Genomic DNA, 13,858 nt, shown 5'->3' with positions numbered 1-13,858 from the left:
AAGCTGTAAGTAAGGCAAGTACCGTATTTTTCGCCGTATAAGACGCACTTTTTCTTCCACAAAACTGGGGGGGGAAAAGTCGTGCATCTTATACGGTGAATACACCCCTATCGCGGCAGTCCCTGCGGCCATCAATGGCTGGGACCCCCGGCTAATACAGGACATCACCGATCGCGGTGATGCCCTGTATTAACCCTTCAGACGCGGCGATCAAAGCTGACCGCCACGTCTGAAGGGAAAGTGACACTAACCCGGCTGTTCAGTCGGGCTGTTCGGGACCGCCGCGATTTCACCGCGGCGGTCCCGAACAGCCCGACTGAATAGCCAGGTTAGTGCTTACAGGACAGCGGGAGGGACCTTACCTGCCTCCTCGGTGTCTTCTCCGTTCAGGGATCCCCTGTATGGCCGGCGCTCTCCTTCCTCGTCATCACGTCGTCACGTACGTGCGTCGGCGTGCGTAACGACGTGATGGCGGCGACGAAGAGCGGGGATACCCGGCCGGCAGCAGAGACGTTCCGGAGCGACGGGGTCACGGCAACAGCGATGGATCGACATCCAGGGCAGCGGTGACGGGTCCGGAGCGGCGGGGACACGTGAGTATTACCTCCTATGCAGTGGTCTTCAATCTGCGGACCTCCAGATGTTGCAAAACTACAACTCCCAGCATGCCCGGACAGCCGTTGGCTGTCCGGGCATGCTGGGAGTTGTAGTTTTTCAACATCTGGAGGTCCGCAGGTTGAAGACCACTATTGGGTTCAAAATCTTTATTTTTATTTAGATTTTGCACCTATAAGTTGGGTGCGTCCTATAGGGCGGAAAATACGGTAGCTACTACAATAGATCCCAATCTGATGCCAGGCTTTATATGTGGACATTAATTTAACACCTGAGTAGCAATTATAAAAGCCATCATGATAGATGGAAGGGTATCCTCAATAGTCATAAAACCTTCTCCTGAAAACCATTACAGCCACATAATGACCTCAGAGCAGCAATCACTTCATTATATGTGATGCGTTGTGTGTATGGCAGTCTACGCTAGAGACTACTGTAGCTAGTACAATGACCAGAATAGCCCATTAAAGGGGTACTCCACCAGAAAACATTTTTTTTTAAATCAACTGGAGCCAGAAAGTTAAATAGAATTGTAAAATACTTCTATTAAAAAATCTTAATCCTTCCAGTACTTATCAGCTGCTGTATGATCCACAGGAAGTTCTTTTCTTTCGGAATTTCCTTTCTGTCTGACCACAGTGCTCTCTGCTGACATCTCTGTCCATTTTAGGAACTGTCCAGAGTAGGAGAAAATCCCCAGTTCCTAAAATAGACAGAGGTGTCAGCAGAGAGCACTGTGGTCAGACAGAAAGGAAATTCAAAAAGAAAAGAACTTCCTGTGGATCATAACAGCAGCTGATAAGTACTGGAAGGATTAAGATTTTTTAATAGAAGTCATTTACAAATCTGTCTTGTCCACGGTGCTCTCTGCTGACACCTGATGCCCGTATCAGGAACTGTCCAGAGGAGGAGAAAATTCTCATAGCAAACCTATGCTACTCTGGACAGTTCCTGACATGGACAGAGGTGTCAGCAGAGAGCATTTCAAAAAGCAAAGAATTTCCTCTGTGGCATTCAGCTGCTAATAAGTACTGGAAGGTTTACAAAATTTTTTATAGAAGTAATTCACAAATCTGTTTACCTTTCTGGCACCAGTTGATAAAAAAAAAAAAAAAAAGTTTTCCAGTGGAGTACCCCTTTAAAGTGGTTATGTTAAAGGGTAGCTCCCACCATCCTATTATTATTATTTTTTTGCTAGCCCGTTACCCCCCCCCCAGCTACGGCACTAGCCGTTCTTTCCTCATATACACTAGGCTCAGCCAAGCATCACAAATATGGAAAGGAGAATAAGCCCCCACCTGGCACCTACTATGTCCCTTGAGAAGATTGGATGTGCCATGTTGGAATGTAACCTTTCAATCCCTTATTTTCGGCCTCCAGGGGGAAATCAGAACATGCTCCATACACAAAAGATGGACAAAAATCACTAGAAAAGGCTGATAATGTGTATGATCCCCTTTGGTGGACTATTTCTTGTCTCAAGAGCCAAGTAAGGACAAGCTATGGCCCTTTATCATCCCCCAGGTGGTCCTACAGGAATGATCAGAGATGGCTCCTGCTGGGAAAAGATCAATTAGACCATCGCTGCTGTAACGTATGACAGTATCTGTGTTTTCATTGATCCCAGTGTGAATATGACATGCAGCAAATGGTAGAGAGAAGCAGGGGAGTATGGGGGAACACAGAAGAGTAGTGATAAACTATAAGGGAATTAAGGCCAATTCACAATGACTGGCTGGCATGTAACTGGTTATTCCAAAATGTAAACTTATCATCTATACGAGAGATAGTTAAAGGTTTTGTCCAGGAAAAAACAGATTTGTAAATCACTTCTATTAAAAATCTTAATTCTTTCAGTACTTAGGAGCTGCTGAAGTTGAGTTGTTCTTTTCTGTCTAAGTGCTCTCTGATGACACCTGTCTCAGGAACTGTCCAGAGTAGAAGCAAATCCCCATAGCAAACCTCTTCTACTCTGTGTAGTTCCCGAGACAAGCAGAGATGTCAGCAGAGAGCACTGTTGCCAGACAGAAAACAACAACTCAACTTCAGCAGCTGATAATTATTGGAAGGGTTAAGATTATTTAATAGAAGTAATTTACAAATCTGTTTAACTTTCTGGAGCCAGTTGATATAAAAACATTTTTTTTTCCTGGAATACCCCTTTAATAAGCATCTGGTCAGTGACAGACCAAATGCAGGGGCCCCTAATGATCACAAGAACAGGGGTCCCTTGCACCCTAAAAGAATGGAGTAAGATATGCCAAAGCTATTAAGAGGTGTAAGCCTCTCCATAAATTTGGTGCATATTCTACTTTGCATGATTTACCCTTTAAAACACCCTTAGCTGTTTAGGCACCATGACTGTTCAGCCTGTACAAACAAAAACACTTCCATTCACTGACAGCAAGAACATAGTGAGAAATTTAAACACAAAGGGGAATTTATGAAAAGTGCCGGGCGTAAAACATGAAAGAAATTGTGTAATTTTTTTTGCACAAGCACCCGCTTTGCAAAAAAAAATTTTTTTTGATTTTCCCCATATTCTCAACCGGATGCGCCAAGTGGGAAGGGGGCGTGGTCAGCCCTGCATACCTAATTTACTATGGTTTTTGCTTGCTAAAGGAGATTTCAGCTAGGGCGCACAGGCACGCTGAATTTATGAAGAGGTGTACGCCTCTACACAACTCCAGTGTGCCTGTGCACTAGCGGGGAATTTATTTAGATTGGCCTGTGAGATGCTGGTCTTAAAGGGATACTCCGCTGCTCTTAAAGGGATACTCTGAACGCTGGAACGGGAGCTCGTGATGTCAACACCCCGCCCCCTTATGCTGTCACGCCCCGCCCCCTCAATGCAAGTCTATGGGAGGGGGCGTGACAGCCGTCACGCCCCCTCCCATAGACTTGCATTGAGGGGGCGGGGCGTGATGTCATAAGGGGCCGGGGCTATGACGTCACAAGCTCCCGGCGACGGCTCCAGCGTACGGAACAGTTTGTTCCAAACGCTGAGCAGCGGAGTACCCCTTTAATATATCCTCCTCCAAAATATATAAAAACATTGAACAAATTTATATTATTACAGATAGACAACTCCTTTAAGAGTTGACCGGTACAGTGATAATGATGGCATAGCAAGAATTAAAAAATGCGTTTATACCTATGCCTGTGGATCAGAGCGCTGAATGCCAGCCCATCTCTCCAGCTCGTAGTAAAGTTCTGGATACTGACCTCAGGATAGCTGTCAATATAAAGGACAGTAAATTACTAATGTATCCAATAGTAGATAACTTTTTAGCAAGACAAAAAGCCCAGAACCTACCCTGCCGTCTTCATCTGACACCACAGGAGGAGGGCATCCTTTGCTGACCTTGTCTCACGGTTGTCTTCAGTTTCTATCTTTATTACTTGGATCTACCAGGAAATAAAACATTTTTATAGAAAGAAAACAATATTAGGGTATAATGTAATTGCATTATTAAAATATTAAAGGGGTTATCCAGGAAAAAAATATTTTTTATACATCAAGAAAGTTAAAAACAGATTTGTAAATGACTTCTAAAAAATCTTAATCCTTTCAGTACTTATGAGCTGCTAAAGTTGAGTTGTTCTTTTCTGTCTAAGTGCTCTCTGATGACACCTGTCTCGGGAACTGTCCAGAGGAGAGGCAAATCTCCATTGCAAACCTCTTCTACTCTGTGCAGTTCCCGAGACAAGCAGAGATGTCAGCAGAGAGCACTGTTGCCAGACAGAAAAGAACAACTCAACTTCAGCAGCTGATAATTATTGGAAGGATTAAGATTTTTTTTTACAGAAGTAATTTACAAATCTGATGGTGGGTACCATGAAAATAATGTTCATATTAATCTCTTAGTAGTTTTGTTAAAATGAATCCCCTTGTATATGAATATTTGTAATCCGATGTATAAGTTCTGTCTCTTAATGCAAAGAGCCCGCTGCTAGAGACTGGGCAGTCTCAATGATATGCAGCGATGTCTGAAGTGAGCTTATAGGGAGGATACAATGTTGCTTGACAAGTGATACTATGTATGCATACAATTGTGTAAAGGGTTTAGTTCTCTTGAATGAAATACCTGCTGCTAGAGATTTTGCGGTCTCAAATTATGCAGTGGGTTTTGGTGGGCAAATAAACAGGGGCCTGCAGCGCTTCAAATGTACAGCATAGCTGTATACATAGTACCTTTATGGGAGGATATCACAACCATAAAGGGAGGAGTTATACATATAAAAAAAACCTTAAAGGACTTTGGGAACTCACTTTTACTTTTAGCTGCTGAGGAAAAGTCCTACGGAGGACTTGAAACGCGTCCAGCTTTCCCTTCTAAGTGCCACTCCATAAAGCCAATATCCCAGAGACAGAACCCTTCAATTCTCGGCGCATCAAACCTATGCGCAACGCTCCAGCCACGAGGATACGCTACACCGGGCTAATTATCAGAGGCGTTACAAGGATCGGATCCTCTACAATTTGCTGAATCTTTTGAGACAAGCCGTGTCAATAACAGCCGACCAAGCCGGGACCACCAGCGCCACATCAGGTACTATGTATACAGCTATGCTGTACATTTGAAGTGCTGCAGTCCCCTGTTTATTTGCCCACCAAAACCCACTGCATAATTTGAGACCGCAAAATCTCTAGCAGCAGGTGTTTCATTCAAGAGAACTAAACCCTTTACACAATTGTATGCATACATAGTATCACTTGTCTAGCAACATTGTATCCTCCCTATAAGCTCACTTCAGACATCGCTGCATATCGTTGAGACCGCCCAGTCTCTAGCAGCGGGCTCTTTGCATAAAGAGCCAGAACTTATACATTGGATTACAAATATTCATATACAAGGGGATAGGGCTTGGCGGTATGACCAAATGTGTGTATCGCGGTATTTACGTAACTTTCGGCGGTTCCACGGTATATAACGGTATTTACATAATTAATGATTTATGAGTAACGTCACAGGATACACATATGCGGGGGATAATTTTGTCCTATTCTGACCCCTATAACTTTTTTATTTCTCCTTATACAGGGCCTGTATGAGGGCTCATTTTTTGAACCTCGATCTCTAGTATTTAACAGTACCATTTTTGTTTTGTTTTTTTGAACATCCGGTTCCCATAGACTTCAATGTTAAATTTTAACGCCCGGTTTTTCGCCATTTTTTTATTGCCGGACCAAAAATTGGTGGATGCACCGTCTTTTGTGCAGGTAGAAATAACTGACATTAGTAAAAACAGACATGCCTGATGCAAAAGGATGTTCATAAAATCCCATTGACATGAATAGGATTTTTTGACGGCCTTTTTCAGGACTTTTTGCTGGGAGTAATAACAGAGGTTTTTTACAGGATGATACCTGCAGTGTGAAAGGGGCCCATTCACATTACGGATTCTCAGCTCGGAATTGAATGGAATCCTTGTCCAGCAGAATCCCATTGATGTTAATGGGATTCTGCTGTTTAGTGCACACTATGGAAGTTCCATGATCAATATAATTATGTGAGGTTCTCTGATCTTCTGTAATGTGCAAATTACCTGAAAACGAAGAATAATGGTCCAGACCAGGCCCAGTGTCAGCCGGTGATTTCCATCTACGATATCATGGGATCCTACATTCTCTAGATGTACCCGCTGCTCCTTAAGAAACTGAAGGGCTTTGTCCACATTTTCCAAAGAGTGAATTCTCATCCGGCCTCGAGTAGGTTTAGGCTGAGCATAGATTAGATAAAATACAGGACTTGTTTACATCACTCTTTTATGTACTTACAAAATCTGCTGCTGTATGTGCTTTATGGGTTTGTTAGCCAAAAGAGTCCTATATGGATGCCATAATAGTCTATGGGTGACAAATTCTACTGTATTGCATCTGTAATGAATCCATAAACGTTATGGGGGAGATTTATCAAAAAAGTTGCTGAGTTGCCCATAGCAACCAATCAGATCGCTTCTTTCATTTTGCAGAGGCCTTTTCAAAAATGAAAGAAGAAATGTGATTGGTTGCTATGGGCAACTGGTCAGCTTTTTCTCTGCAGATTTTGATAAATCTCCCCCTCTGATCTTTCCATATGACGTATCCATTAAAAAGATGCCATAATAGCATACAGTTGAGGGGGATAGTCCTCTATGGCATCAAGTCACAGACCCCATTTAACACATTTGTCAGGAGCTCTTTTCTGTGTATTAGAAACTTAAAGGGGTACTCCGGCCCTGAGACATCTTATCCTCTATCCAAAGCATAAGGGATAATATGTCTCACCGCGGGGGTCCTGCCGCTGGGGACCCCCACAATCTTGTACTCACAACCCACCTGTTTGAGCTGCACGCCGCGGTGCCAACTCACGAACAGCCGGGTGTTGACCACGGGGCCGGAGTATCGTGACTTGCATAGCGGGGGGGAGGGGGGGGTGACGTCACATGAGAGCGGAATCGTAAAAATCCTTACCGTTTCCAATGAAGAGGGCACAACTGAATATAGCAAAGATACTTCCATTTATTATTTAAAGGGGTACTCCGGCCCTAAGACATCTTCTCCCCTATCCAAAGGATAGGGGATAAGAAGTCCGACCACGGGGGTCCCGCCGCTGGGGACCCCCCGCAATCTTGCATTCGGCACCCACCTCTTTTTAGCTGCACACCGCGCTGCCAGCTCACAAACTGCCAGGTGCCGACTACGGGGCCGGTGTATAGTGACGTCACGACTCTGCCCCCGTGTGATGTCACGCCCCGCAAGTGTATGGGACGGGGCGTGACGTCACGATACTCCGATCCTGTGGCCGGCACCCGGCTGTTTGTGAGCTGGCAGCGCGGCGTGCAGCTCAAAGAGGTGGTTGCCGAATGCAAGATTGCGGGGGTCCCCAGCGGTCAGACATCTTATCCCCTATCCTTTGGATAGGGGATAAGACGTCTTAGGGCCGGAGTACCCCTTTAAGCAGTGTTACTTGGTCTCAATAAAAGGGTTACCTAGCTAATAAATCTTATTTCATATTCACAGTCTGATTACAGGGGTGTCCAACCCATGGGACTCTACGCAATTCTAGAATGGCGCTGTCTCTTACCGCTGAACACTTTGGCGGCTGGGTTTTGGCAGTGACGACACCATTGTGGCCAGTAATGGGCGGAGCAGCCCGTCAACACCGAGACTAGTACGGCCTCATTCTGGAGATCCCCCGGGACCCCCACCATCAGATATTCATCCCCTATTCTGTAGGATAAGATTGACTAACTGAATAACTAGATTTAAGCTGTGTTATTTGGGTTCTATATGGTACACCATAAGGGAAGAGTGTCAAGCCCGGCCCTGAGACCAGACAGTCAATTCTAATCCATCATCTTTCTCATTAAGTAATTAAGAAGTATATTGGTAATATAGGGGACTTGTGGCCTCTCCTGACCTGTCTGTTTTAATACATTCTTCATAACATAACAATTCTGGAATATCATTTCATATAGACTCTGCGCTGTACCATTCATCTATTATCCCTACTAGAAATGTATAACTAAAAGGGGTATTTTTATATATATATATATATATATATATATATATATACATACATATATCAACTGGCTCCAGAAAGTTAAACAGATTTGTAAATTACTTATATTAAAAAATCTTAATCCTTCAGATAATTATCAGCTGCTGAAGTTGAGTTGTTCTTTTCTGTCTGGCAACAGTGCTCTCTGATGACACGTGTCTCGGAAACTGCACAGGGTAGAAGAGGTTTTCTATGGGGATTTGCTTCTACTCTTGACAGTTCCCAAGACAGATGTCATCAGAGAGCACTTAGACAGAAAAGAACAACTCAATTTCAGCAGCTCATAAGTACTGAAAGGATTAAAAAAAATAGAAGTCATTTACAAATCTGTTTAACTTTCTGGAGCAAGTTGATATATAAAAAAAAATGTTTTCCTAGATAACCCCTTTAATAGCCAACTAGGTGTTACCAGTCAGGGATGTGTCCCCCACGATGTCTTTGATTGGCTAGTCTCAAATCATCTAGAGACGCCCCCAATTGCTAACACCCACTTGCCTACTTGGGCCCAACAATGAGCTATAAGAAAAAAAAAATTAGAATTGTTATTTTATAGGGAATTTATGTATTTACTAAATCAGACAGATCAGGAGAGACTACAAACACATTAAGCTTGTAAAATCCATACAGAACCATTTACACCAACACCATTATATAGCTCGATCATATAGCCCCGCTTCATACCAGCTGTTCCCCGGAAAGCACTTCCAGCAGTTTGGTGATGACGTAGCCATCTCGCAAGTCACTATACAGGTCATTCACACGACATGGAACTTTTGAGAGATGAGAATTCATCCACTTGGTAAATGTTTTCTTCTGAACTGCATCTCGTTCATCTAGGGAAAAATAGGGGATACATCAGACTAGATCCAACATCACTGTAACCTAGTACAGTGATTCCTCAACTTACAATGGCCTCAACATACAATAGTTTCAACATACAATGGTCTTTTCTGGACCATCGTAAGTTGAAACCAGACTCAACATACAATGTACAGACAGTCCAGATCTGTGAAATGTGTCAATGGCCGGAAGAACTGACCAATCAAAATGGGCATTCACTGGTAAAACCCCTGTATTACTGAAGTGTATGCACTGACTGGTGTCTTGTAGCGCCCCCTACAGTACAGGGAGATATTACATGTTCTGTACACTTTACCTGTATTACTGAAGTGTATGCACTGACTGGTGTCTGGTAGCGCCCCCTACAGTACAGGGAGATATTACATGTTCTGTACTCTTTACCTGTACCAGGGTTAGCTGCTCCTTTGGACACCAGGTGAGGGTGACTCCATTACTTTTTTACTTCGGGACCCTGAAGAAGCTCCTGTCCTCTACGTAGACCAGTGTTTCCCAAGCAGGGTGGCCCCAGCTGTTGCAAAACTACAACTCCCAGCATTCCCGGACAGCCAAAGGCTGTCTGGGCATGCTGGGAGTTGTAGTTTTGCAACAGCTGGAGGCTCCCTGCTTGGGAAACACAGGCATAGACAGTGATTTACAGCTCCTAGCAGATCTTTCTTACTTTTATATGTAAGGATTTGCTTTATCTATATTAGTTATCTACTTATTTTTCTTTAATCCTCACTTTTTCCTATTTTTGGATGACATTTTGGTGGCTCCAGAACCAATTACCAGGTTTCCATAGAGTTCTGGTCTCAACATACAATGGTTTCAACATACAATGGTCGTCCCGGAACCAATTAATATTGTAACTTGAGGGACCACTGTATGTATATTTAAATGGGCACTGTCATGTAAAAACTTTTCATATGGTCTTACTGATGAAAATTAAAGACCTTTTGTAATATGGTTGTTTAAAAAAAATGTGGAATACTTAATAAAGGAAACGGCCCCTGAAAATCCCACCACTAGAGGTCCCCAAACCTACTGGGACACTAACCAGTCCTGCAGCAGCATCAGGCTTGTCCATGAGTCATGAACAAGAGATGACTCATGGACAAGGCTGTATGAGCAGACACAGCAATCATCGCCCACCACTACAAGGAGGGACACGCCCCCTTCCCCTGAGAGGATTTCTAACACTGTGAGCTAATTAAAAGAGGTATTATTATAATAAATAGAGATGATAGAGGCAGATGTACATGGCCAGGATTAGGTACTGAGTAACATATTATTATCTTTTTTTTTTTTTTTCTTTCTTGTGAGATCTGACAGGTATGCTTTAATGGGTTTTTTTCCCCCACAAAAAACCCTTATCACCCATCTGCACTGTTTGACTGGAGGGAGTCTACTGGGTCGCCCACAATCACGACACCAGTGGTCTCGTTTGAACGGAGCAGCAATCGTTCACATGTACTGCCACTCCATTCAACACTATGGGCCTGATGAAGATAGAGGAGCACAGTGCTTGGTTATCTTCATCAGGGTCATTTAGTAAAATAGAGCGACAGCAAGCGTTTCAGACCCTCACCGATTAGACACTAATGTCAGTAGTGGGAATGATCAGGTTTAGGTACTGAGTAACATATTACTTTTTTTTTTTTTAGCACTATGACAGGTATGCTTTAAGTTGGATGGCACCACAGTACACCTTTAAAGGGGTACTACAGCCAAAACGGGGCAGTCTCAGCAGTTGGACATCCCACAATTAGCTACTTATCCCCTATCCTGTGGATAGGGGATAAGTAAAAGGGGTACTCCGGTGGAAAACTTTTTTTTTTAATGAACTGGTGCCAGAAAGTTAAACAGATTTGTAAATGACTAAAAAGCTTAATCCTTTAAAGGGTAGCTCCCACCATCCTATTTTTTTTTCTGTCCCTGCCTATTGCCAATCTATCCCTAACCCCCTCCCTGCTTTTAATTTTAATTTTTACTATATTAAAAATGCCTTTTGTCTGCCTGGCAGTGTGCTCACTACCAGGCAGACTTCCCCAGCAGGCACCACGTCACTGATGCCTGTTGGGGGGGACTTCCGCCCTTAGATCATCTACACAGGGTGCCTCCAGCTGTTTCACCACTACAACTTCCAGCTTGCCCTGACATCTATTGGCTGTCAGGGCATGCTGGGAGTTGTAGTATTGAAACAGCTGGAGGCACCCTGTGTAGATAAACTATTAGTTAGTTACATGCGGCGCTAGCCCGTCCCCTCCGTCTCCCTCCCCCCGCGCCATACCCCGTTCCCTCCATCACAAACCCCCCCCCCCGCATACCCCATTCCCTCCATCACAAACCCCCCTCCCGCATACCCCGTTCCCTCATTACACTTACTGCAGAGTCCGGCAGCGGGCGTGCAGGGACAGCGGCGGCGACGAGGCGGCGGCGATGTGTGGGAGGAGTGGCCTCCCAGCCAGTGGTCGGGGAGCCAATGCGCTCGCTCCCTGCTTGTCTGATTGACAGGCAGGGAGCGAGCGCAGGCTGAATGAAAAAGGACCGATGCCCGGCCGCATCAGTCCTTTTTCAGGCGTGACGTCACGCCAGGCTGCAGCCGGCCACTAGGAGGGAGACCCCTAGTGGCCGGTTTTCAAATGTAAATTAAACCATTTTAATTTTAAAAAAAAATAATAATAATAAAAGTATATTAGAGATATGTTGTAGTACATAAGTACTACAACGTATCAAAAAATAAAGTTGGTGACAGTGCCCATTTAAGTACTTTTTAGCAGCTGTTTGCTACAGAGGAAAATCTTTCTTTTTTGAATTTCTTTTTGCGTTCTCCACAGTGCTCTCTTCTGACACTTGATGCCCGTATCAGGAACTGTCAAGAGCATGAGAAAATCGCCATAGCAAACCTATGCTGCTCTGGACAGTTCGTGACATGGACAGAGGTGTCAGCAGAGAGCACTGTGGACAAGAGAAAAAAGAAATTCAAAAAGTAAAGACTTTCCTCTGTAGCATACAGCTAAAAGCATTAAGATTTTTTTTAATAGAAGTCATTTACAAATCTGTTTAACTTTCTGGCACCAGTTCATAAAAAAAAAAAGTTTTCCACCGGAGTACCCCTTTATTTTGGCTGCAGTACCTCTTTAATGTCAATGAAACTTTCATTCAAGTGTGAATTAGAGATAAATTCTGGCGCGGAATTATACAAGTGTGAACATAGCCTGTAATCTGTAAAAATGTGAATTGTGCTTTCAGTTTAAGAGAAAACGTAAGCTTTTACCCGCCAAAGCTTTGATCCTGGAGCACTCAAACAACTTCCCGGAGGCTGCAGGTTCATCCCATGGATGCTCAGTCTGATCCCAACGATTGTTGTTATTCGGAGGCGTCTGCACCTCCATGTTGTCCAGCTCTGGGCTCACATTTGCCATCACAACTACAGGAGGGACACATAAAAAATATGACATATAGTTATAGCATATTGATTAGATATACCATTCATATTAAATTGGGGGCGGATTGAGAAATGAACCAGATAAATAGGGAAGCGTTGGAAAACTGGACTTAAAGGGGTACTCCAACAATGTTTTTAAAGGAAATCTGTCATCAGCATCCCCCGCACTAACCTGTCATACAGGCTTGAAGTGCGGGTGATAGCGATCAAAATCATACGTCCCAAACCGCCGTAAATTCATATTTTTTGGCATATGCAAACTAGTTGCTTGGGGCATAATCCCACTCTGTGCTCGCTCAGTCTGTACTGCGCATGCGCCGCATCCTGGGTACACTCGGAAGCGGCGTTCGACTGAGATTGGCTCCCAGAGATGACATCACAGTGCCCGATGCAGGATTCGTAGCTCCACCCATACCCCAAGCAAATAATTTGCATATCCTGAAAAAGATGAATTACGGCGGAACGGAGTATCAGTTCGGGCCCCCGTGATTATCATTTTGATCAGTATCACCCACACTACAAACCTGTATCACAGGTTAGTGCCGGTGATACTGATGACAGATTTCCTTTAAATCAATTGGTGCCAGAAAGTTGTACAGATTTGTAAATGACTTCTATTTAAAAATCTTAATCCTTCCAGTACTTTTCAGCTGCTGTATACTACAGAGGAAGTTGTGTAGTTGTTTCCAGTCTGACCCCAGTGCTCTCTGCTGCCACCTCTGTCCGTGTAAGGAGCTGTCCAGAGAAGAAGCAAATCCCCATACTAAACCTCTCCTAATCTGGACAGTTTCTGACACGGACAGAGGTGTCAGCAGAGAGCACTGTGGTCAGACTGGAAAGAACTACACAACTTCCTCTGGAGCATACAGCAGCTAAGTACTGGAAGGATTACAATTTTTAAATAGAAATAATTTACAGATCTGTATAACTTTTGAAAACATTTTTTATCCTCTGAAGTACCCCTTTAAGTTAAAGGAGTAGTCCAGTGGTGACTCAGTGGTGAGCAACTTATCCCCTATCCTAAGGATAGGGGATAAGTTGCAGATCGCGGGGGTCCGACCGCTGGGGCCCCCTGCGATCTCCTGTACGGAGCCCCGACAGCCCGCGGGAAGGGGGCGTGTCGACCTTCGCACGAAGCGGCGGCCGACACGCCCCCTCAATACAACTCTATGGCAGAGCCGAAGCGCTGCCTTCGGCAATCTCCGGCTCTGCCATTGAGATGTATTGAGGGGGCGTGTTGGCGGCCGCTTCGTGCGGGGGTCGACACCCGCTATCTGGGCAGAGAGCCGGGGCCCCGTACAGAGAGATCGCAGGGGGCCCCAGCGGTCGGACCCCCCGCGATCTCAAACTTATCCCCTATCCTTAGGATAGGGGATACGTTTTTCACCACTGGACTACCCCTTTAAAT

General features: G+C 44.3%; 1 protein-coding gene across 2 annotated transcripts in view; it reads right to left on the bottom strand.

Moving 5' to 3' along the window:
- SPTBN4 (spectrin beta, non-erythrocytic 4) overlaps positions 1-13,858 on the bottom strand; it is a 162,528-nt gene that overhangs the window by 136,345 nt on the left and 12,325 nt on the right. For both annotated transcript variants that reach the window (XM_056540128.1, XM_056540129.1), the window contains exons 2-6: positions 12,280-12,432; positions 8,844-8,995; positions 6,166-6,339; positions 3,932-4,023; positions 3,770-3,850 (exon numbers count right to left, since the gene is read on the bottom strand). In XM_056540128.1, coding sequence (XP_056396103.1) covers positions 3,770-3,850; positions 3,932-4,023; positions 6,166-6,339; positions 8,844-8,995; positions 12,280-12,427 — 647 coding nt within the window. In that variant the 5' untranslated portion in view covers positions 12,428-12,432. The remainder of the gene's footprint in view (positions 1-3,769; positions 3,851-3,931; positions 4,024-6,165; positions 6,340-8,843; positions 8,996-12,279; positions 12,433-13,858) is intronic.

This window comes from Hyla sarda, chromosome 9, assembly GCF_029499605.1.
Source record: "Hyla sarda isolate aHylSar1 chromosome 9, aHylSar1.hap1, whole genome shotgun sequence".
Taxonomy (NCBI): Eukaryota; Metazoa; Chordata; class Amphibia; order Anura; family Hylidae; genus Hyla; species Hyla sarda.
Note: the sequence above shows the minus strand (reverse complement) of the source record. Positions and strands in the feature narration are given on the sequence as shown.